General features: G+C 37.8%; 2 protein-coding genes across 2 annotated transcripts in view; one reads left to right on the top strand and one right to left on the bottom strand.

The window, feature by feature from the left end:
* The window catches only part of LOC580900 (protein enhancer of sevenless 2B), a 36641-nt gene extending 32077 nt beyond the window's left edge, over window positions 1-4564 (bottom strand). Inside the window, exon 1 of the mRNA XM_030984636.1 lies at window positions 4039-4564. Within this exon, the coding sequence (XP_030840496.1) occupies window positions 4039-4122 (84 nt within the window). The 5' untranslated portion in view covers window positions 4123-4564. The remainder of the gene's footprint in view (window positions 1-4038) is intronic.
* A 2741-nt stretch (window positions 4565-7305) lies between these two features.
* LOC100889891 (zinc finger ZZ-type and EF-hand domain-containing protein 1) overlaps window positions 7306-25412 on the top strand; it is a 78187-nt gene continuing 60080 nt past the window's right edge. The window contains 13 exon segments of the mRNA XM_030984635.1: window positions 7306-7506; window positions 8669-8711; window positions 10189-10267; window positions 13844-13997; window positions 15054-15198; window positions 15778-15842; window positions 16573-16699; window positions 17253-17355; window positions 19719-19931; window positions 21078-21209; window positions 22736-22867; window positions 23842-23958; window positions 25276-25382. Coding sequence (XP_030840495.1) covers window positions 7438-7506; window positions 8669-8711; window positions 10189-10267; window positions 13844-13997; window positions 15054-15198; window positions 15778-15842; window positions 16573-16699; window positions 17253-17355; window positions 19719-19931; window positions 21078-21209; window positions 22736-22867; window positions 23842-23958; window positions 25276-25382 — 1486 coding nt within the window. The 5' untranslated portion in view covers window positions 7306-7437.

Below are 25412 nucleotides of genomic sequence, written 5' to 3'. Positions count from 1 at the left end.
TAGGATGGAGCAGGGTCGTGATTGACTTTGTAAACAAAAAGGACTTTGAATATGATTTTGTCATGGATCTGGAGCCAGTGTAGGGATTGTAAAACAGGGGTAATGTGTTCAGACTCTTTGAGTACGGGTAACTAGTCTAGTGGCAGTATTTTGTGTTCTCCGAAGGGGTGCAAAGTGAGAGGGGAGGAGACCAGCAAGCAAACCATTGCAATAGCCGAATAAGAAGAAAAAGAGGCATGAACTATTCATCCGGTGGCTGAAGTGTCAAGAAACTTCCTAATCTGACCAAATTATATTGGTGCCCCATGAATCACATCTGCAGATATTTCTGATGGGTTGATTTAGGGCAAGATACATGTAATTGTCAATTATAACTCTGAGGTATTAAACTCTTCTTGAACCAGTAATGCTCCCTGGATCCAAGTCAAGGCAGGGAAGAAGTCCGGTGTTACAAAACATTAAATTTTTTACTTTTGAGTTCATGGAGCTGAAGTTTGTTTTCCAGCAATCATCTCTTTAAATCATTAATACAGTGTACGAGTACAGAGTCTTTGCATGACATTTCCTTGATCTGATGAACTCGTGATTAGTTTTATTCGGGTATCATCAGCATACATGTAGGTTGCATGTTGGACGCCACAATGTGGGCTGATGATCATTCCCAAAGGACCACTATATGAGACGTAACTACATACATGTACATGTACAGTGTACATGTACATGAGCCCCACAAAAAACACAGAAAAACACCACAAGGGAAAGATAAGGGTTTGGAACAGGCCAAGGAATAATTTTCCTGGTATCGCATCGCAATTTGCTATGCATTTTTGCATGACTGCTATACAAAATATCTTTTGTGTAGCAGTTTTCTTCCATAGAAATGTACAGAATTTCATTTTAAATATTCATCCATCGGCTGAAATTGCTAATCAAAAAATTTGAGGAAAATTATTCCCTGCAGGCACAATCAACAATAACCTCCTGGCTGCATCCCTCCAAGTACATGTAGGATATTAATTATCCAATTCAGAGCAGATCCTGTGATGCCATAGTCAAACTCGATGAAGTATCAAGAATGGATAGAGAAATTTATTCCAACGAAGCTGGTGAAATCAGGACAATGTCATAAGCCACAATGGATGAGTTACAGGTCGATGAAATGAGCCAAGAAAGCGAAGAGGTCAGCAGCTGTGAAAGCCAGAAAAACTAGTCTTTGTGCTCACCAAGACCAATATGACCATCTATTAAGTCTCATACTGATAAGGTAGTGCGTGAAGCGAAAGTGGATTATGAGACATTTTTAATTAACCAGATCAAGTCAGAACCCAAGAAATTCTATAATTTTGAAAGACATTTTTCACGATGTTCAGCAAGTGTTGAGGTTTTGGAGCATGATGGTAGTAAGATAACAGATGATCAGAATAAGGCAGAAATTCTAAAGAACTTTTCGTGAGTGTTTTGAAGACTGAAGCAGTTGATCAGCAGCTCCCTTCTACTTACTTACTTTACTTTAATACACGATGTTATAGGTCTAAGCCTGTTCATCGATCCAGGATTCTTCCAGGGAACTGCGATTTGTGGAGGGAGGAGGTTGTGTAAAACATGAAACAACAGACAACACCTAGACCGGCTCATACAGAAGGCTTGCGTTCTTTGACCAGTGACTATCCAGTCTATTCTTGAATGAGTTGACTGACCCAGCTGCCACAACATTTTCTGGGAGACTGTTCCACAGCTCCACGACTCTATTGCTAAAAAAGTATTTTCTGATATCTAGTCTTGAATATTTCTTTTCTAGTTTTCTACAGTGACCTCGAGTTCTATCTTCTGTACTCAACTTAAAGGGAATCTCTTGCACATTGTACAAGCCATTCAAGTACTTGTACACATCGATCATGTCCCCCCTTCTACGCCTGTGAACAAGAGTTGGTAATTGGAGTTTGGTCAAGCGCTCCTTGTAAGATAAATTTCTAAGGCCAGGAATAATCTTTGTTGCACGTCTTTGTACGCTTTCCAACATCCTCTGTTCTCCTAGTCTGTACGGGGACCATGCGGCCTGTCCGTATTCTAATATGGGCCTAACGAGGCCTTTAAACAAAAACGGCATAGTGTCAGTATTTAGGTACATAAATGTCCTACGGATAACTCCAAGTACTCGATTTGCTTTGAGAACTGTTTGGGAGACGTGATCTTTAAATGATAGTTGTGAATCTACAAGGACACCTACATGTAGGTCCTTTTCTACTTTGGTAACAGATAGTGTTACAGAGTCTGTCCCCTTTTTCATACAATAGCCTGTAGAGGCATCTGCTGGTAACTTCCCAAGCCTTAAAACAGTACACTTATCAGGATGAAAGCGAAGCTGCCATTTCTCAGCCCATTCTTCCATCCGTGACAGATCCTCTGTTCAGATTCCAAAAACCTCTGACATAAATCCTATCTATGAGTACATTGAACTCTCTGTGAATACAGTTCATGAAAAACTGTACAAACTCCACTTGAACAAATCTTGTGGTCCCGACAGGATACATGTCGATATCTTTAAAGATCATTCCTGATTTTGACAAGCCTCCGAGTATTGTTATTTACCTGGTAAGCAATCATGACAGACCGGTCAAATCCCTCAAGAATTTTAAAGGATGCAAACATCACACCCCTTTCAAGAAAGGATCTCGACTACTGCCGAACAGTTACAGAACAGTCTCTCTTACAAGTCTCTCTTACAAGTCAAATAGTGAAGATCTTGGAGAAAATTATTTGTGACAAGTTAACTGAACATGCATCAATCAATACTATAATTTCATGCCATCACCATGGTTTTCACCAAGGATGTTCGTGCACTACTCAACTTCTTGTGTGTCTTTATGACTGGACAAAGGCTTTCGACTTGTTCCACATCGACGGCTTCTGTACAAATTGAAACAACTTGGAATACATGGACAAGTATTGGATTGGATAGAGAGCTTTCTTGAATGATGCAGGCAGAGAGTTGTTCTTAGAAATGGTGTGTCATCTCGGAAAGACATGACAAGTGGACTGGAGTATCGCAAGGGTCCATTCTAGGGCCCTTGCTTTTTCTGTTTTACGTGAATGACATCCCAGAAATGGTGACCTCTACAGCGAAGAGGTTTGCCGATGACACCAAAGTGTAGAGATGGATCGAGACAAAACATGATTGTGATATTCTCCAAGATTATCTGTGGCAAGCTCTGGCCGTTAGATTTCAATATTGAAAAATGTATGGTACTGAGAATTAGAGGTGCATTGCAGGAATGTTATTCAGTGAACAGAAATATCATTCAAGAGGTTTCTCATCACACAGATCTGGGACTCTGGGAGTTATTATGATGAATAATTTGTCCCCATCCACGCATGTTCAAGCTTTTGCTCGTCGCAAGATGGCTTTGTTTTGTTGTTGTTTTACAAATCAAAGTTAAATGAAGAAAAGATTGTGACCCTTTATCAATTGTGCGACCAGCGTTGGAATTTTCATCAACAGCTTGGAGCCCTAAAAATATGGAAGCATTCCGATCTGCGCATTCGCAAGGCGAAAAACGGATTCTGCGATGATTTTCTTGAAGCATTTCACATTGACTTTGTACAGAGACTTTCATGTTATGAGCGATAAATCCTTGGGAAGACAGACAACCCATCCCATAAAAGTAGACGTTGAACTGGGGGTTATTTTATTCTACGCAGATTTTGTTTTTCGCATTGCCAGCGGCAGCGGGCGGATCTGGAAACCGAACCCGCAGAGCACCAAAGATAATTTTTAGGACGCAATTTGTCCGCATTTGCGAATACGAGGGTATTCTCGTTTATGCAGACGAACCTTATTCTCGGATGCTGGTAAAAATGTACGAGTCATTATTGATCATGAATCTCCAGTCCAGACTTCATTCCATGACTAATTACTCATATTTTTCCAACACTTACTTACTTCGTAGTTAGTTAGTCTTAGTCTACTCTGGTCCTAGTAAGTTAGTAATGTAATTAACTCTCTATCATTTTTTAAGTATCACTATCAAAATGATCTACCTTCAATACTTCGCCTTTCTTGAAGGCAAGTTCATCTTGCTCTTCCTTTGATGGTGAAAAATCGAAGAGAGCAACGTACTCCATACTTTCAAGTTAATCGTGGTCAATGAATGTTCATCATACAAAACAGATCTCCGGTATTGTATTGGATGTTTAATTGATGCCAATTTGCTCTTTCGAGTTTGGCAACAATGCTGTCGGTGTCACGCTGCACTATTCTGTTGCATGCACCACCACAGGTACAGGATTTGCAATGAATCAGTTTGTACACGCCTGTGTTGTGCTACTTCAAACCCCAACTCAACGTCAACAATGTCGATAGTGGCCCTTCAATTAATTATCGTTTCCAAGAAAGTTTACAGTCAGATTCGAACTCGCGTCCCACTTGGTTAGGCTTTAAGATGTTCTCTTCTTGTTTTCCTGTCGTTTTGGCCAATTCGTTGCGAAACTTCTTGGTATATTTTCTCTAATGCAATGTGGAATATACACACCATTTCCGTATTTGCGGAAGTTAGAAGAACGCGCGCGCAGGCGCACGCGCCGTTTCGAGAAAAACCGATGAGAACTTTTATTTGGAAACACAGTCAGACCGCAGAGTTTGGGTGTGATTGAAAAGATGACACGGTTCAGACTAAAGGTTACACAAAATTTGAAGGATGTCAAATTCATTCAAATTTCATGACACATCTTCGTAAAGCTTTTAATTTTTAAATATATTTTAAGGTTTCCTTTTTTTCTAATATCAATCAGAGCACCGTCTAAAGGAAATTATTAATCCTACCTGATCAGAATCACTTTAAAAAAACTGCATAAGACGTAGCGGTACAAAAGTGCGTGGACTGATGATACGTGTGACGTCCATTCGATCAAGGCAGTGCATTAAAAGGACGTCGACCGTAGCAATCCACATTGTCTTCGTAGCTTTGACCACCCACTAGTTTCTATAGACAATCATTACCTCCCGGATTTTAGAGGGAGTCTCAGCGGCCTCCACGCCTCATTCTCCCGCCGTTCCACCAGCTCGTAGCGGGAGAATCCCGCTACCACGCCCCGGACCACGCCCTTCCTCCCTCTCCCGCTTTAAGAGTCTCCCGATTCAAGTGAAAAAAACTTTCCGCCAAACATGCATAACCTTCTTTTTTTTTTTTGCTGAAAGGGGGGGGGGGGGGGGGGCGGGGGGGGGGGGGGTGGGTGGTGTTGAGCAAAACAAAGAGGAAAGAATTCATTTTAAGTGCTCACTACATTTTCAAGTAGGCCTACCCCTAAAGTACCCCCCGGCCCCTTTGACATATAGGAAGCGCCCTTTTGACCGAAAGGTTTCCCTTTTTAGTTTTTATAACGGTGCTCCATTCCCTTAAGTTATAAGTGCCACCTTTTAAATCGGAAATTGCCCCTGTTTAGTTTTGATAATTATAAGACTTTTACCCTAGGAAATTAAAGTGCCATAATTTCAATGTTGATAAATACCCTATTTCAAATGAAGTGTTCCTTTTCCTTTCTGACAAGTGCCCTTTAGTTTCAGACAATTACCCATTTTCTAGTAAGATAAGATGATACATGCGCCCCTTTTCCTTTCTAACAAGTGCCATTTGATACTTTTCTCATTTCTCTCCTGATACTATAGCTGAGTGCCCCTTTTGTCCGATATATATTGTTTGTCGCTTACAAAATGTGTACTCTTGAAGTTATAAGAGCCATAGGCTTATATCTCATGCTCTAGAGAATTAAAGGAGCCTTTATTATGTGGAAACACACAGTCCCCCAAATTACTAAAGAGAAGAGTGTCCCTTTGCATAAATCGTTCTCAAGTTCTTGGTATCAAAATATGCCCTTCCTGCACGTATACAAAGTCATTTTGATATAAGAAATGTGCCCCTTTCACATCATGTATCTTGACGTGTTATACTCCACTCATAAAGGAGCCATCTTCCGGTATAATGTCGTGAGGAAACTGAGTGCCATCATTTTTAATACCAAAAAGGGCTTTACTTACCGCAGCAATGTAACATTGTTATCAATAGAATGCGACCCTTCAAAAGAAGTAGAGGAAGCACTCTTTCAAGATGACCCGACCTTGATTAAATGACCGTAAACATCAATGAGTTCTCATCCACCTCACCCCCCCCCCCCAAAAAAAGTCCATCTCAAATGCTTGTTTATTCAGCTGCTCTTTTGAACTTATAACATGTGTCCAGGGGTAAGGAAGTCAGAACCTTCAACACACAAAGTACTTTCTCTTAAGGGCAATCTTATACAACAAAGGGTTGTCTTGGGAACTACTTCTAACACGAATGGGGTCCAGGGGCGCATGGATTGCAGGGGTACTGAGCCCCTGTCGTTCAGTGGGCATATAATATAGCCCGGCTGGCGGCTGCGGAGGGATCATGTGGGCGGAGCCACTGAATGCTATCGAGCTTTAACAATATTAGTTATTCAGAGCCTACAAAATAATTTGACCGGTAGCCAACTAAAAACTGTTATTCATCTATTGACATTTGCACATTGAAAATCATTTTGCTCTCGGAGGGCCGCGGTCGATCCGTCCCCGATGAACGTTTGCAGGATTTATGCATAATTATGCAGCTTGCGGTGCCGATGGGGTTATTATTCTCTCTCTCTCTCTCTCTCTCTCTCTCTCTCTCTATCTAACTCTCTCTCTCTCTCTTGCCTTCTTTTATCTTTTTTCCCTCCTACCTTCTTCCGTCGCTCTCTCTTCCCTGTGTGTGTGTGGGGGGGGGGGGGGGGGGGGGCTAGAGCATCAGCCTCGCTTGATCCATGCCTTATTTCTATGGTAACTGAGATAATTTTTCTGTTCATAAAGTTTCCTGACAGCTCACTTGAGCGCTACGCTCAATGTACACGCAATCGCCTAAATACAATTCGGGATGGGGGGGGGGGGGGGGTGCATCCTTACACCCCTGGCAAGGCTCTGTCTTCTGACAAAATTTAGCCCATGGAAAAATTGACCCACAAAATTTCAGGTGGTGTCTGACACGGTATCCCGACCGAAACTTTTATTATATTTTTTTTAACTCTCTATAGTTAAATAATTTATTACTTTAAATCTAGATCTATATCTAGATCTACACTACTCGTTTTTGATGTGCTTTTATGGATTGAGAGGTGTGAAATGATTTCGATAAGTTTAATTAATCGTAGAAAAGACTTCTGGATCTGCCACCTTTTTTCCCTATTATTTACAATTTTGTTCCTAAAATGTTGGGGGCTAGGCGGCGCAATATTTTTAAGCAATGCACATTTTTATCAATGACGTCATCCAATATGTCTGCGCCCTTGTCCTTCTCTAGTTCCAGATAATTTTCCAAATGTTCTATTTAGGCGATATCAGGAACGTTACTGTTGAAGTCAACTTTCAAAAGCTTTCCTATTTGGGAAACCATGGGGAGTAGTGCTAGTAGCAGTGCTAGTGGTAGTGAAAGTGATGAGGAAAACAGCGACTTTGAAACGGTAAGTTTTTGTTGCACTGTCTCACTGTCTGACATGACATGCATGTATTGTCGGTGATCGTGAGGGTCTGTGAGCCGACTGCGCAATGCACTGTGTCTGTAGCTGGAGCTGAACTGTGTGCAGGAGATGATTCTCAGTACACGGGCCCGGGAGGCGGAGGCCTGCTCATGTTGGCCGGCCACAGTCCGGGCAGGCACCGGCCAGCTATTTGCTAGAGCCTAGTGGTTAATGGTTAGGCTCAAGTTCGCTCATTGATGACTGATGATGTCATGAGGGGAATGAGATCTAGATGATTAGGGTGGAGCTTTAGTTTAATAGGTCTAGCATTAGCAAGTTTGAAGAAAAAATATTTTAAAAAAATAATAAAAATCTAGATCTAGATCTAGAACACATTATTCAGAAGTTTAGGCCTTACAATACATATCAAAATACGAGATATAGACCTATAGATCGGCTCATATTTTCATTTTTAGCCAAGGTAATCCCTTTGCAGCAAATTGTAAATAAAGAAAATTGGTATCCCGATCCGAATGGAAGACTTTCTCCCAAGTCCCAAATATCTAGTCTAGATCTAGACTCTAAGGCTAGGCTAATAATTATCCTGACAAAAGTCTCTGACATTACAAACAACGAAAATTGGCAATCCAGCTATAGCGGTAGCTGGAAGTGAGGATATTGTGCCTTGTGGCATTGCTGTATTGCTGACAAAGCCTGACAAAACATGATAGAAATTAATTCACATGCCACAGCGGCGACAGCACGCCACACGATGTAAATTACATTTTTAACATTTTGTGCCCTCGTTGATATTATAACTTCTCGGCAGCTTCGGAGTTGTCAAGAAATGATGCTACATCATACATATTTATTCACTTGTTTTCAGCATTACCCAAGTCATTTCTGTTTGTCATTAATTTACGATAAAACATTCTTTCTTCCACCTTAAATAATGAAAAGACAAATAAAAAGTGATTGCCTCAAACTGACCGTAAGTTTAATTGTCTCCTTTTACAAACTCCAGCGAACATGAAGACATGAATGTCCAATCCAAATTTGCATGTTCATGAGAATCATTCACTTTGAAATAGAACTCTTTCATGCAGTATTATATATTACTTCACCCTTTTATCTACATGTACATGTTTTTTTGTTATATTTGCAGCAAGTTTGTGAGAACAAGCCTGTACAAGTTACACATCCCGTTGGTAAGTTATGGGGCCCTTGCACAAAACTTACCATTGATGGTAACTTTGCCATCAATGGTAACTACTATAGAAACCTGATTTTGATTGGCTGTTGAGCCCTGTAAACATGGTAGTTGCCATTGCCATTGATGGCAAAGTTACCATCAATAGTAAGTTTTATGCAATGGGGCCCTGGTGTAATTTATTAAGATGTTATTGACAAAATCCACTTTGTTCAATTATAAAATTTACTTCTATTTTTGTCCAATATTCTTCTGAACAAATCTAGCTTAAGGTGAAATTCACTAAGAACTGAAGACTGAATATATTGTCCATTTTTGTCTTGCCTGCATAGCAAAAAGCAAGACATAGACGCTTTTCCGGTGACGACAACAGACTTAACATAAGGTTAAGTTTTTGAAACTATAAGTTCACTGAAACTTGAACATGAGGGTTATTAAGTATCACCAATCATGTCATGAGGTGACAAAGTCAAGGTCAAATGTCATTTCAGGTCTGCACACTTACATGTAGACTTTGTTTGGCATCCACATCAAGATTTTGAATTTTTAGCATAATTTCAAAAGTTTTTGTTCAAATTCCATGAAACTTGTAGGTACCAAGAATTATCAAATATCTCAAATCATGTGACACAAATTCCAGGTCACAAAGTCAAGGTCAAAGGTCATTTTAGGTCAGTAGACTTGGATTATGTTTTCAAAACTTAAAATGAGAATAAATGAATCAATTTTTGATGTTTGTTCATATTTTCATTAAAGTTACCAATCTTGGTACAAATTATAGTAAATAATTCTTCTGATGATTCTTACTATTACAATATTCTTACAATATTCACTTAAAAATGCTGATTATATTCAGAGGATATAATTTGGAGGGCCTGCTAATTGGCCACCCTGCCGATAAATAATGTCCCAACCTCAATTTTTCATATCGAATTGCAGGCGAGACCGCTGAATGCGTTTTCCTTGTTTATTTACTTTTAACTTTTGAAAAGAATAGCTTTTATAATGCTATGTGTACGCACTTGTTTGCTGTATCTAGGTGCACTTGGGACAACACTATTTTCGTAAATTTATTGTTTCTTTCTTTACATATTGATTGTTTATTATAGGCCTAGTTAATTATGTTTATTACATGTTAGTCAATTTACTTGCACGTAATTTTATTAGCCAAATTTTGTATACATTGAAAAAAAAAATTGACATTCCATCTCTTATCTTTGAGTGTCATTCAATTCAAGTTTCATTGTGAAAAGAAAGTACAATCAGAACTATGATTCGGCTCTGCAATATTATTTTCTGGTTTAATAACTTACATGTATTGTAGATAGTGATTACTATGCAGACTAACTGCTCCTAAACATTATCTGCTTTTACATAGTGCAAAACATTCTGTGATACCTTGAAACCAAGCATAGAATATTTTCTGTTGTATAGTTTGGTATTTAATTTGTCACTTTTTATTTTCTGTTTTTTAGAATCTGATAATCTTGGAGACATTGACTTAAACCAGCTCTTCGATCATGTGACTCTACGTGAAGCAGCTTCGAAAATAAGGTACTGTACAGATGTAAAAAGAAATTTAATTTCTGTTCGAATGTTATGAATAATCTCTATTTAATAAAAATATATATTTCAAGCCGATTTTGAGCCCTGGTATTTTCCTATTTCAGCCCTTTTCATATGGGTAATTCCATAAATTAGGGACCCACTTTGTGACATTTTTGGTGTCCCACTTTACATAAGGAACCAAAGACTCGAATAATGGGGTATGATTGTTAAGTGATTCTAGGTATGAGGATGCAATATTATGCTGTGAAATCACTTTACAATCTCACTCCACTACTTAAAGTCTTTACTCAGAGCCACAAATACGTGTGGGTTCCTTATGTATTACAGGGACACCAAAAATGTCACAAAGTGGGTCCCTAATTTATGGAATGACCCATACATGTATTGTACACATCATGCTGGGTTTAATACTATAACACACCTGTGCCTCTTCTACAGTATGTCTCCTTGGGTAAAACAAGCTGGTTTCCTTGTACACACACATATACTGTAGACCTGTATATCATGAGAGACAAGTTGTATACTGTATGTAGTTTATGTACATGAACATATGTACAAATTGTGGATGTTCAGCAGCAATTAAGCTACAAAGACTGAAACTGAAAGTGTGCACATAGTAGATCTATGGTCTCTCCATTGGTCTCTCTATTATGATCTTTAAGATAATATTTTTTCCTTCAATAATAAAATTTTAAAAATGTAAATTCTGAAGATTTGTGACCATGATCTGTACGTCCCTTGAGAAACCAATGCCAGGAATGGTTAGAGGAACAAGTTTTATACTGTATGTGCATGAACATATAAAACTTGTGGTTGTTCAGTAGCAATCTACAAAGACTGAAACTGAAAGTGTGCGCATAGTAGATCTATGAGTCTGTAGATGCCAACGTTCAACAGAGCACATGTACATGTACTGCCAAATTGACATTGCTGTGTAACATAGGTAAATTTAACCATTGCCAATACAGGGAAGAAGAATGCAGTAGTGAACAGGATGAACAAGGAAAACTACATGTACTGTAATAACTTATTACCTTCTAGACTGATAGATCATTTTGCTAGCAGTTTTAGACCATGATGAAATTAAGACCACAATTTTTATTATCCGTTGAACAGAGTTTCTCACGGAAACACATACCATTTTAACCTGTACAGTTGTACATGTGTGTAAAGACTACATGCCCATATTGCCTTTAAAAAAAATTCCTTAAGCAGTCTTCATATTCATGTATTGTAACTTTGACTGTAATATAAAATAAATTTATTATTTAATTAAGAAAAAAGACAATTACAACAATATGTCCTGCCCTATGATGAATAATAGGTACAGTAGTACTTTTTAGAGGGTAAAGTGTGATTACAATTCAATTCAATTCATTTATATTGCACAGAAATGATGTTTCAGTGATTTAGAGCCAAATAGAATTAATTTTTGACAATTCCTCCTTCTATTTGTTTGACTCTCTTCAATTCTAATGCTATTTGATAATTTAGTCTGAAATAAAATTAAATAAAATTAAATAAAAATCTGATTAAAAATTTAGACAATGGGGTTCATAGAAGTTATTAATGCATTTTTCCAATGTTTGGAGCCTTTGGTGTGCAATTGCAGAGCTGCCAAACCTTAGTGCAACCCCCCCAAAAAAGGAATGTCAAGCAAAAAAAAAGGAATTTTAAGCAAAAAAAAGGAATTCATTAAAACGAAACTTACAACCACGGGCGACACACTTCCAATGCAGAAATAGTTTATTTACAAGTATATAGTTTTTTTGTTGGCATTATTAGCTTTTCATTCTTTTTGAGAACATTGTTCTCTTCAATAATGTTTTAACCCTAGTTTTCTATTGAAGTAGTGATCAACATTTTAGGGCATTTGGTTGATGTGCGGTATGTGCAACAACAAATAAACAAAAAAAATTAAAAAAAAAACTTTTTTATGAAGAAAAAACGTACATGTACTACAATAATTTGGAGAAAATAATGTTATAATTTTGAGAAAATACTGTTATAATTTTGAGAAAAATAACGTTATAATTCTGGGAAAAACGTAATGGTTGGCAGCTCTGCAATTGAATTGAAATTATGTTACAAAATTGTATTGACATTAACCCAGTACTATTGCTACGTATAGTACTATCAAATATCATGGAATCCCCTCCTCATTTTTTTTGAGAAAAAAGAACAGGACTAGAAACAAGGTATTCATTTCTAATTTGCCTTTGGAAACTGCAGGAGTAGACCGGTTAACTACCATATTTTTGTTTTAATGCATACTGTTTTAAGCGGGACTGTACTACTTGTAGCTGCTTGCGCCCTCTATGTAGCAAACGATGCTTAAGCGATACTCGGTGGTCCCCAATGATCCCCTTTTTCTTATGTTCATTGAGAGCTAATTTGATAACCACCTGTCAGTGACCATGCAAGGAAGTCTAATCCCTCCTGGTCTAACTAGTGCAGATAGGCTTTAAAAGAAAGGTCGCTCTTGACAATCTGGAAGCTTGCCCAATGCTTGCCTGACATATAAGGCTGTGCACAACAGTGTAATGGGGTATCCGAGTACACTCCCATGCTTACAGGCGAATACTCGAGTATTCGGACGCCATGTTTTTGTTTTTTGTTTTTTTTTGTTGATTTTTGTTGATTTTTGTTGATTTTTTTTTGTTGATTTTTTTTTTTTTGCCACCACCATACATACCACTGGGGCAGTATCCCAGTTCTGTCGCCGAAAACGCATGCAATTTTACTTTGAGTTGCAGTTGAAGGCGCCGATTTAATAATAATAATAACAGTGAACAATGCTGTTTTAAAAACCAAAGATGGCAGAATAATCCATTTTCCTCCAAGTCCAAGCAGAAATCCAGACATTTGGTCCCAGTTTCTGAGTGGTGAGTTTGACAGTGCTTGAGTTGGGAAACATTTTTACCGACGGCACCATGCCAGCGGCCGCCGCTCACCCAGGCACGGGTAAGCGTCGGCCTGGACATTTTTTTTGTTTTTTGTTTTTTGCGGCCGAATATTCGGGTACGCGAGTAGTTGTCAACCGTGCGGGTACTCGAGCATTCGACTACCCTTCACAGCCTTACTGACATAGCAACAAGTAATATATGGAGACTGGATTCCAAGTTTTGTAGTTCATTCATTAATAACAAGTTAATAGAATACCCTGTCATTAGGTCCCCAGGAAAGAAACAGCCATAATTTGAATATCTTAGTAAACCGGTCTATATAATTATCTATAATACTCAATCCCTTGACCATTTTAAGTCCTTGCTGAAAAGGCACCTTTTTAGTTCATTAATGATATTCTACACAGGCGCAGTTGTGAGTAGGTCAAAGGAGGTGCACACCATCTTATTCCTTTGTTTGATCTCATTTTTATTTTTATCACTTTAATTATAATTATATATGCATGATTTATTGAATACGGAACATAATTTGTGTGTTTATTATAAGTTTTGGTTGGTGATTTGTAGTCAGACAATGGTGCGCTTAGAAACAACCGTACCAAGTGCCTAATAAATGTTGTGTATCATCATTATTTATTTCATGTCTACCGCACAGAGATGATGTCCCTGAGACGGTGGTTCAGCAGCACCATGGTCACCTGGTCCGATGGCTGGAGGAGCGGTACCAACGCAGCGAGGAAACCATCTCTCTCACTCAGTTCTGTGATGTCCTCATGAACAGAGGAGTCAGCCGCGAGGAGTGTACAATCGTGAGTAATTAAATCAAGAATGAACGCCATAAACATCTACAGTACCAACGAAAAATGATACATGGGAGTGGTGAGCAATAATGCTCCCGAGAGCTCAAAAAGAGCTACACTTAACTAAGGCTGTGACGTGTACATGTCCGTTAGACAACTACACGTGTCCGGTAACTCGTAATAATAATAATAATAATATTGGATTCTTATATAGCGCACGTATCTACCTTGCAAGGTCCTCAAGGCGCTCCAACATTACCCGGCTATGCAAGGCTGCTGATTTCGACGCTCACAGCATTTCAAGGAATTCCTTCCTACTGGTACCCATTTAACACCTGGGTGGAGAGTGGCAAGTGTAGATCAATGTCTTGCCAAAGGACATTAGTGCCGCGGCGGGACTTGAACCGCGGACCCTGTGATTCACAGTCCGACGACTTATCCACTACGCCACAACACCTCTACGTACATGTATACAGAGCAGCCATGTTTTTTTTCTTTTCAAAGTGTCGATTTATGCCCCTTCACCTGGCACTGTGCCGGTCGATGCTCACCCGTGCCCGGAAGAGCACCGGCATGAGTAAAAATGTCTCCCAGCTCAAAATTAGAACCAAACTAGCTGCCAATGTCCGGATTTCAGTTTATACTCGGAGGAAAATTTGTCTGTCATGTTAAAAACGACATTGCTACTATTATTATTCAGCCATTATTATTTATTAATTGTATAGTGGAAATAGATGATTTTGAAACTATGTCAATTGTAGTAAGAGGAGTCCAATGCACTTTATTAACAACTTTAATGTACAGATTTTATTCCCAGTATGTGTCATTACAAGTACATGTAGAATATCCTTGCAGAGATCTTAAGACACATTTATTCAAAATTGCTTTTGATGATTAAGTTAATATTAATATTTATTCTTATTTGTAGGTTTATTTGCATTTTCTTTTTGTTTTGTTTAATATGTAAATTGTTTATCATTGTATTTTGTTTGTTATAGCGCTTTGGTGGTAAGCGCTTTAGAAGCACAGTTTTTTAAATTTTTTCTGTTTCTTCACTTGTGACAGGCTTTTGATCAATTTGATGTGGATGGAGAGGGGCAGGCCTATGTGGAGTCGATGCTAGATGCTCTGCGCTCATCCAATGGTGCTAACCTAAGAGGGGAGCTCTCCCATGCCATCAGGATATTAACTGCATGCACTCTTACCCCAGGTAAGTGTCACTCCAGCAAAGCATGGAGTCGATGCTAATGCGTATTGACCTCTAGCGCTGTACTACGTGCTGTGAGGCAGCAATTACACACAATACACACATTGCACACAATTGCACACTAATGCACACAATGAATACAAATTTGCTGATCTGCAAGTTTGACAGTAGACTTTTTAAAGTGAATTTTTAAAGTATCCTTTCTAACATTGGTAAGTTGAACAAATTGTATTTTACTGCTATTTAGACGTCATCAATTGTCACTAAAGTACCGATTTTTAGTGAAATCAGTTGAGTTTTGTACAGTGGTGTTTGAAATGTTGAGAATCAATAGAACTTAATACATGAAATGGGTAATTCACAGAGCCACTCTGTTGCACAAACCAAGCCTTCCCCAAATTATTGCCTATTATTTTGTGCAAAAATGCATGTTGGGCAATTGAGTTAACGTGCAAACAGGTGAAGAAAGCAACGAAAGTGTTAAGCTTGGCTTTTGAATGTTCCCGAAGGTCATTGTTGAAACCTTATTTGCATCTGGATTGCCTAAATGTGGATAAATTGTCAATCATTTTATTATTTCAGGTCTGATAGATGTATTTTCTTCAGACAGGGAGAGTGTTGGACAACATGGACAAAGAATTCTCAAGGTAAAACAGTGTGGTGTTTAAATTGTGCTATGATAATGCTACAAGGTCAAGTTCTAATACCGGTCATGTTCTAAAAATTCCAACCCTGGGCCCTACACTGTCCCTAATGATAAATGATAATTGTATTATTTGTGTAATGCTTTATTATGCTAAAGGTTTGTGCTATCATTAATTACCCTTTGCATAAGAAATTCAAGGAATTTCTTTCTACTGGGTACCCATTCACATCACCTGGGTGGAGAGTGACAAATGTAGATAAATGTTATGCCGAAGGGCATTGGAGCTGTGGCGGGACTCAAACCACAAACCACATGATCCACAGTCTGGTGACATATCCACTAGACCACAACACCTCTACCTTACCCTCTCTCTTACCCTTATACCCCGAACCTTTCATGAAACTTGACCATTTTCCAAACCCTAACTGTATATATGTGACAAAATAAACATGGAAAAAATGTCAGACCACCCATTAGCTGCAAATACCTACATGTGCTTTTGGAATTCAAGTGCTTTAATATTTTTGAAATGTTTTTAAAACTTTTGCTTTATTTCTAGAGAAAAGAAATGACCAAAAGTTATACAAACTATTTCAAATGTGCATTATTCATGTTGACTTCATCATCTCTTGGGGTTATTCCCCTAGGAACCATGCAACCTCTTTCTGTTTTAATTTCATTCTTTTCTTTCTCATGCCTGTAAACGTCCCATCTCATCTGTTTACTGACAGTACCTGCTGAGGAATCGAGCTCCCAGCAGTGCTCTACCGTACCCCTCCCTAGATGGCTTCACCCATACCACCACAATGAGACTCTCGGTACTTGATCAGCATCTTCAAGAAAAACAGAGACAATCAGGTAAATATTAAGAAGACATAGAGAATATGCAAATAGTCGTTCTCTCCTGTTCCCTTACTTAAAGCCCCACTGCACTACTTTAATATTGCTACTTGGGCCTCTTTATAGCAAACAATGCCTAATCGGTGACCGCTGGTCCCCATGATCTCCTTTTTCTTATGTTAAGTTGAGAGCTGATTTGATGAGATAACCACCTGTCAGTGACCTTGCAGGGAGGTCTAATCCCCCCCTCGCCAAACCAGTGCAGGTAGGCTTTAAATGGATTCGCTCATACTAACTTCTGGAGGCTCTCTATTCTTGTTCAGTATCTTCAAGGAAAACAGAGGTAGTCTGGTGGATATTGAAACAAAATAGTGCACAGTAGTGCTCTACAATATCTCTCTATCACATACCACCACCACGAGGGGCTCTGTACTCGATTCAACACTGCATATAATGTATTTATGAACAATAACATAGCCTCCGTGGAATACAACTATAGTAGTTTGCTTAACTTGACTTTTTGAATAATTTTCCTTCTGTTTACTGATTTGTATTATTTCCATCCCTCCAGCTTTCAGAGAGAGTTTTGAGATGGAAGGAGGTGGAGAGGTGAAGCTCACCACAAAATGTTTTAAGAGCATCCAAGTTTCCACCAATCCAAGGGATGCCTCAAGGTAATTTCATTATAAACTGCTCAATTTATAGACATACATACCCTGATTACTTCTGTTGCGTAAAACTTACCATTGAGGGTAACTTTGCCATGAATCGTAACTACCAGTGACTACTTGATTTTGATTGGCTGTTGAGCCCTGTTACCATGGTAATTGCCATTGCTGGCAAAGTTACCATCAATGCTAAGTTTCATGCAACGGGCCCTGATGTTAAATACAATCATTATAAAATCTTTTAGTCATTAGCTTACATTAATTTATTTGATGATTTGTAAAAGTCTGATTATAGCATATTGTTATTCATAAATCAAATTCTACAGTTTCTTTGACTTTGCAGAGATGCCAACCAGTACGATTAAATCGTATTTAGTACGATAATAAGAGTGAAATAGGATAATACAATATCACCTCTTAAAATACAATTTTTCAACAAAAGAAAAAGAGAAAAATTAAACTCATAAAAACCCATGAAAACAGCGGAATCGCATAGAAACATGTACAAGTAAACCTCCGCAACCCCAACAAAAACTTTGCATTACAATTTCTCATAAAATTTTAATGAAAGAGTAAACATTTTACTTGACCGTATTTACCAGTAAAACATTTTTCTGAAATTTTACTGGCCTGGGGCCGACAGGCCAGTGGTAGTGTCGAGTTTTCGTGAAAATCTGATTTTTCTCTCCAAAATCTGATTTTTAAGGATACTCAGTCTGTTTTTTTTAGTGTCAAGAGGTTGGCATCTCTGACTTTGTGTACATTATTTCTATTATTGTTACCTATCTGTTTGTACTTTTATTTGTATAATCCAATTTCAAATCTTGGTTGCAATAATGGAATAAAAATGAAGTAAACAAAATTTAATTTTTGTTTTTCGAACGTATATTATTACTGACATTACTGTTAAACCAAAAAACATCTGCGACATGAAACTTTTCAAATTGAAAATGACAGCATGTTCATGGAAAGAAACTTCTGAATCACAAAATGTTAGAGTTTGCATTCGATTCAATCTTTTTTGCAGTGTGACAATTACACAAATCTTAGCATGCTTCATTTCCAATGATGTCATACAAAACTTATTTTTGTATGACATAATAGGAAATGAAATTGGTGGGACACACAAATGAATGTAAGTTCATGTGAACTCATACACCAATGTATTAAAGATGCTATTGGTTGGGGAGGAAAGGTTTACTCGGTTGGAAGAGGAAGTACATGTACCTGACATCTGTTTAAACTAAGAATTTGTTCACCTGATAATGAAACAGAAACGGTGTGATAGATATGACAGTGATAGAATACTTAGAACCAGGAAATAGCATGACATCATTCAGTCTGATGAAATGATACTGTTATTTACGACACATTAGTTTGCTTGCATGTACACTTAATTTGTTTTACAATGGATCATAATGAGAGACTTGAATTATTGATCAATTAAAAATGCATTTTCAGTTAATGAAAGAGAAATTAGTTTTTATAAATATGGGGACATGGTATAATGGATAATGTATTAGTCTGAATCTAGTTCTGTAACTTAACCACAATATTCAGGTTTGGTTTAGCAAGGTTCTGTATTTCAATTTGCCAAACCATGGTTTAATCATAATATGCCTGAATGTACATAGTGGGTAGGTCAGCCCAATGTAAAACCATGTATATACCATATTTGCCGGCGATAAGGCCGCACCGCCGCATAGGCCGCACCCCAACTTTGACATTTCAAAGAGGGGGAAAAAAAAAAAAAAAGGAAAAAAAAAACATACGGACAAAACAAAATAATCATAATTTTCTCGAAAACACTATTTTTTTTTACAAACTGATACCAAATTCATCAATATTCTTATAATTTACCGGAAGTTTAGCTAAAAAAGTGATCACAGGCAGATTTGGTGTCCGATATACCCCTTCCACAATGTACGGTGTAATGCGAAACTGCATAAAATGGAGAAAAAAAAATGGCGACTTCGGATGGATGTTCGCGGCAGATCCATTAAAAGGGACCCTTCCTTTACTTTTGCAATGCATTGGCACAAACTTAGATCAAGATCTATCGGCAAATGTTGTGTTAGGATGTTTATTTTCGTCTTCATGTCAACAATGCAAGGTAAAATTGTCGGTAAGATGTGTGGTAATGTCCTGTACCCTAGTGGTATAGTTATTTTACAGTTTCTAGTCCCATATGTGCAAATTCGTGCTGGTTTTACTGTAAAGCCCTTTTAGCCATTTTTGATTTGATTTGATTAGACATGGTTTATTGATTTCTAAAAATCTTTGCAGTCTTTAAATTACATTTGTTTTGTGTATTAAGTGGCAATTCAATTAATGTAATGAGTCCCCTTACCTTTGCTTGTGTTATTCAGGTTGACCGATGGCGATCCCAGCACCTACTGGCAGTCCGATGGCCCCGCCCACACCCATTGGGTTAGGTTTAAGCTGCGGCCAGGGGTGTGTCTCAAGCACCTGTCTATCCATGTGGCCCGAGGTGACCATAGCTACATGCCTCAGCATGTCACAGTACTGACCGGTCACTCACCGGTCTCGTTACAAGAGGTGACCGAGGTCAGGATAGCAAGGTGGGTCTGATCTTGAATATCATAGTTGATAACCAGGGGAGTGTTTCACAAAACTTGTTATCAGTGACATGAGACAGTTTTTTGTTATAAGCTACTGAAATCCTTGCTTCTGATTGGTTATCAGCAGATTTGTCAGTGATTTTTGTCATTTGTCATTGGAAAAAGGCTTTGTGAAATGGGTCCCTGGAGTAGATCCTGTATATAAAGACCACTCAAGGGAGACGATAAGAAAGGTCTTCAGAAGGTGGTGATCTTTCTGTAAAGGTTACTTTAGTTTTAATGAGAACCCTGTTCAAATGAAACAGAAACAGTGGTCTCTGTAGACAGGTGGTCTTTCCATGCAGGTGGTTATTACAGCAGGTTTAACTGTATTCTGAACATAATCGGGAGCGCCAGGAGGGTCAAATCTGACTAACATCAGCGCTATACAAGAACCCACTATTATTATTATTTATTATTATTATGTTATGTCTTCTAAAGATAGATATTTCATTGGTCAAAGCATACTACATGTGTGGCAGGGCATTGGCAATTGACTCCATGTATTGGGTCCATTGTGTATAACTATGCAGACATATGCAGTCCTTGAAACACTTGAAATCCTTTCACTAAAGTTAAAGATAATTTTGAAATCTCAGACCAGTGAACCATTATTTATTTTCTTTAATATACACAAATGTAAGTCAAAAAGATAGTTTCAATAAGCGGAAAATTCGATGTTGGTGAAGGTCACATCTCCCTGGTTTAAAGGTATAGACCAGTTTTGGAAACACCCCCTCTCAAAAAATTAAATGGAAGCTCTTATTACCATTCATGTGAAAGAATATGTTTTGACTAATACGTGATGATACAAATTTTGCCGGAAACCGCCTACTAATTGATATATTTGGTAAATTATCATATCGATTCGGCCTGGATAGATATCGCGAATGCACTTCAACATTGAACATTCAGGCATATATTTCTGCTTTTTTGCAAATTTAGGTTGAAGTATTGCCATCTAAACCTCTGAAGGCAATATTTAAACAATATCGAATGGATGTTTTGCACCCAAAACCTTTGAACCGCAATTTTACCACTACCGGTCTATATCTTTAAGTTTGTAATCGATGTCAAAAAACTTCTTCATCCTCCATGCGCTAACAGCCACATCACTGGGGACGTAACTCTCCTGGAGAACGCCAAGGTGATCAGACCTTACGTTCAGATCAGCATCAAGAGATGTCAGTTTGAAGGCTGTGATGTCAGGGTCCATGGGATACGAGCCCTGGGATACAAGTAAGATTTTGTATACGTTATATTTTAATAATGGCATTTTATAACTGCTTTTTAAAGTTTATTCTTTTTTTAAAAATATATATTTTTGTGTGGTAGCCCCTTCAACTCAAACATATTTATGTTAATTCAGGTTTTAAGGCTTTTATCATTGCCTGTTTCCAAAATATAATTTTCCCCTATATTTTTTTATTGTTTGGTTACTCAACATTATTGTCTGTTTATCTGTTACCATTACCCTATAACAGTTTATCAATTTGACGATTGACCATTAATTTTCCTCTTAGTTTATTTTGGTATTGTATTGATTGAAATGTATTTATTTTTCATCTTTATTGCCATCTTGTACTTGTTATACCTGTCTGTTTGGCTAACTATTGTAAATTTACTGTATCTATAACTTTATCGTATTACTTGTAAACATGATAAGTTGTGGTCCTTGGACCTTTGAATCATGTTTATTTATGTCTTTTTAAAAAGAAATAAATATTTAAAAAAAAAAATCAAAACAAATCACTATACTCTTACGTTTGAGGCAGCAGAATCTCAAAATAGAAACTATCATATACATAAAACATTGTATGTTCTCTGATAACTTATGTAACGCATGTTCTTTTTGTACATGTATCTCTCTGTCTTAGCATCCACATCATACCCTGCTAGACAACTAGATGTTGATTGTTATTATTTATATATTCCAATGTACAAAGTACATGTGATTCATGAACTTTCCAATCTGTGGTTTCATTCTATAGGATGGTTAAAAAGTCAGAAGTGAGCATAAAAGATGCCCCAGCCATGTGTTATCTCTCCGTCTTAGCTTCCCAAGCTAACGCTGCTATACCACTAGCTGTTAGAAAAATAACAAAATATGTGTCTTTCTGGAATGATCTTATTCTTCTTAAAGGGATAGTTGAGTTTTTGTTTCTGACCGCAAATGCCTCTAAAGTGCATGGTTAGACCCCAAAATCTGTGAAATTTAGCCAATACAATAATTCTGCTCCAACAAAAAGCCAACATAATAAAACGTAAAAGGTGCTAGTTCGTTTTTTCAACGGCTGGTTCAAATTATCGAATATTTGTGGGGCTCCACATATATTAGAAATTGATATTTCTATGGATATTTCAGCCGTCTCTGAACCGATTTTGATCAAACAAAGATGATTTTGTCATTCAAATTGTATGTTCTTTCAAATTTGACACTCAGTTTTTCATTATCTCACAACAAATTATTTTGTGTAGCATCCTCAGCAACAAAACTCAACTATCCCTTTAACTGGAAAAATTCAAAATTTCAGAGATTCATGATCTGTTGTTTGTTTCCCTAGAATGGTGCAGAAGTCTGAAGTGAGTGTGAAAGATGCCTCAGCCATGTGTTATCTCTCCGTCTTAGCTTCCCAAGCTAACGCTGCTATACCACTAGCTGTTAGAAAAATAACAAAATATGTGTCTTTCTGGAATGATCTTATTCTGTTTAACTGGAAAAATCAAAATTTCAGAGCTTTACGATCTGTTGTTTGTTTCCCTAGAATGGTGCAGAAGTCTGAAGTGAGTGTGAAAGATGCCTCGGCCATGTGGTATCTCTCCGTCTTGGCTTCAACAGCAAACGCTGCTATACCACTCGCGCCCCATCTACGCAGTGCTATCCTCAACCATACAAAGTAGGTTATTTGAATTGAATCTCTAGGATTGCATTGTAAACTATACTGTTTGGGCATGGATCGTGTATGTGCGTGAGGAAGATTGGTGAGGAAATTGTTTTCAAGAATTATCTTTATTGTGCTTAAAAACCTTGTCAGATGAATTACATGTTTGAACTTTCCATTTTGCATTCATTTTGTTATGCCTTTTATCTTATGTAGCAATGATGTACATGTAAACAGTATGGCAGCCGTGCTAAAGCCAGGGTAATAATCGGGAGCGCCAGGAAGGTCAAATCTGACTGACATGAGCGCTATACAAGAATCCATTATTATTATTATTAGTATTTAAGTATCTGAAGTAAATCTTGATTTTCTGTAAATGGCTCAAAAACTACCATGGTCACAAAATTCATCTTAATCACAATACAGTGGATGTGAAGAAATACAAATGAATTAAATCTGCCACTTTTTGCAAATGAAAGACACGAATGTCAAAGAATGTTGTTAAAATTATTAATGAAAGATTGCTTTATTTTGCATTCAAACTATGCTAGAATAATTTCCACTGAATTTCTAACGTGATATTCAGTGAAGGTATTCTAAGATTGTGCTATACCCCATAAGACATTGGCTACACATCACATTAAAATCCATTACCCAGAGAACTATAATATGTTGAACTGTATTATGCATATGTATCTGTTTATCCAATATTTGAATTTCTGTTTATATTAGATTTGATTTCCTGTTCATCTAAGATTTAAGTTTAATTACGTGTAGAAATATTATCTGTTCAACCATTTTGTGTAATCTGCATACTCATTTTTGTCGCGCCTCGATCAAAAGTTTTGGATACGTGCGCGTTATTAATTCATGTTATTATTATTATTTAAGTTCCATCAACTTTTAAAGATTTGCTTAGATTTTGTCCCAAATGGATTTGCCAGTACTTATGATTTTTTTTGTGCCCTTGACAACCCCCTCCCTCTCAGGATGGCCTTATCCCACATGCCGCCACTATCCCTGATGCCCCAGCAGCTCTCCAAGGCGAGCTTCCTCAGCCCACATGTCCTGGACCAGGTAGCTGAGTTCCTACATAATATAGCCAGGTATGTCTTAGTAAGGATCCGGGTTAACTCGGACCCAGGTCAACTCGGCCCGCCGCAAAAACGGTCAGTTTTTTGTCATTTTAACCTAACCCCAACTCTGACCCTAACCCTAAACCTGCAAAAAATGACTGTTTTTGCAGCGGGGCCGAGTTGTCCCCGGGTCCAAGTTAGCCCAAGTCCCTTAGTACTAGACCATTTTCAATAGTCAGAATGCGAATTGCATGTTTGTTGCTAGGGAGGACAAACATTATGTAATTCACATTATGACTATTGGAATACAATTATTCATAACAGGTAAAGCAAATAATTTGTAACGAGGCACTTAATAAAGATTTGTGCGTTTAATTTCAAATTGGATTACATTCTGAAAAATGGTCCAGTGACTTGGTAGGACAAACATTATGTTATTCACATTATGACTATTAGAATACAATTATTCATAACAGTTGAAGGAAATTATTTGTAACGAGGCACTTAACAAAGATTGTGTGTTAAATTTGATATGGCCTAGTAACTTGGGAACCAGGGGTGCTGTAGTGGTAATGTCAGCAAATATGAGAGTGGAAAAGGCACCAAAAGTGTGATAGCCCCTTTTTTTTTCTGTCTTTCTCTCTTGCTCTTTAAAACTTCTCAATGTGACAAAATGTCTCCCTAGTTCCCTGTGCTTGTAATTTGTCCGTTTGTTGGTTGTAGTCCTTGTAAAACCTGAGCTTCCATGTTCTTATAAGAATTATAACCAAATGCTGTGTTTCAGCATGGTAGATTTATCAAACGATCTGAGACTGTGGTCTAAGTTGTAGGTTTGATGAGTCAACTAATAGTTGTTGCAAACATGCATGCTCATGAAGAGGTCATTCGTAGAGTTCTGCCGTTTCACCACATTGAACAATTGGTCTGTTTGGAGACCCTATTGTTTACATTTGCAACTAATATTTGGATAAAATGAAATGTCAATGTTAGTATCTGTTCTCAAACATGTATTGCCTTGATAACACATGGAAGTGCCATAGTCGAGTGGTTTAAGCACTTGACTTGAAATTCAAAGGTCGTGGTTTGATCCCTGATACGGCACTAATGTCCTTTGGCAAGGCATTAATCTGCATTTGCCACACTCGCCCAGGTGAGGTAAATAAATGTAGGTACCTGGTAGGAATTAATTCCTTGAAATGCTGGAGCGCTGTAATGGCAGCTAGGCTAAAACCGGGGTAATGATTAATGTGCCTAGGAATAGCATTTCTAGATAGATGGCGCTATAGAAATGCCTATAATTATTATTATTATTACAAGTATGTATTTCTTTTTCTTTCTGTGGTATAGAAATGACAGAGGAGAGATGGCGATGGAAGGTCTGAAGATACTGCTAGAGTTTGCACTAGCCAGAGGGAACCTGGCCAGCATACTCAAAGCACTACAAGATCTGCTAGGTAAGGAGTACACTGACTCTTTGTTGTTGA

This window comes from Strongylocentrotus purpuratus, unplaced genomic scaffold, assembly GCF_000002235.5.
Source record: "Strongylocentrotus purpuratus isolate Spur 01 unplaced genomic scaffold, Spur_5.0 spur5_scaffold_14, whole genome shotgun sequence".
NCBI lineage: Eukaryota > Metazoa > Echinodermata > Echinoidea > Camarodonta > Strongylocentrotidae > Strongylocentrotus > Strongylocentrotus purpuratus.
The sequence above is the reverse complement of the archived record's forward strand: the minus strand, read 5'-3'. Positions and strand labels throughout refer to the sequence as shown.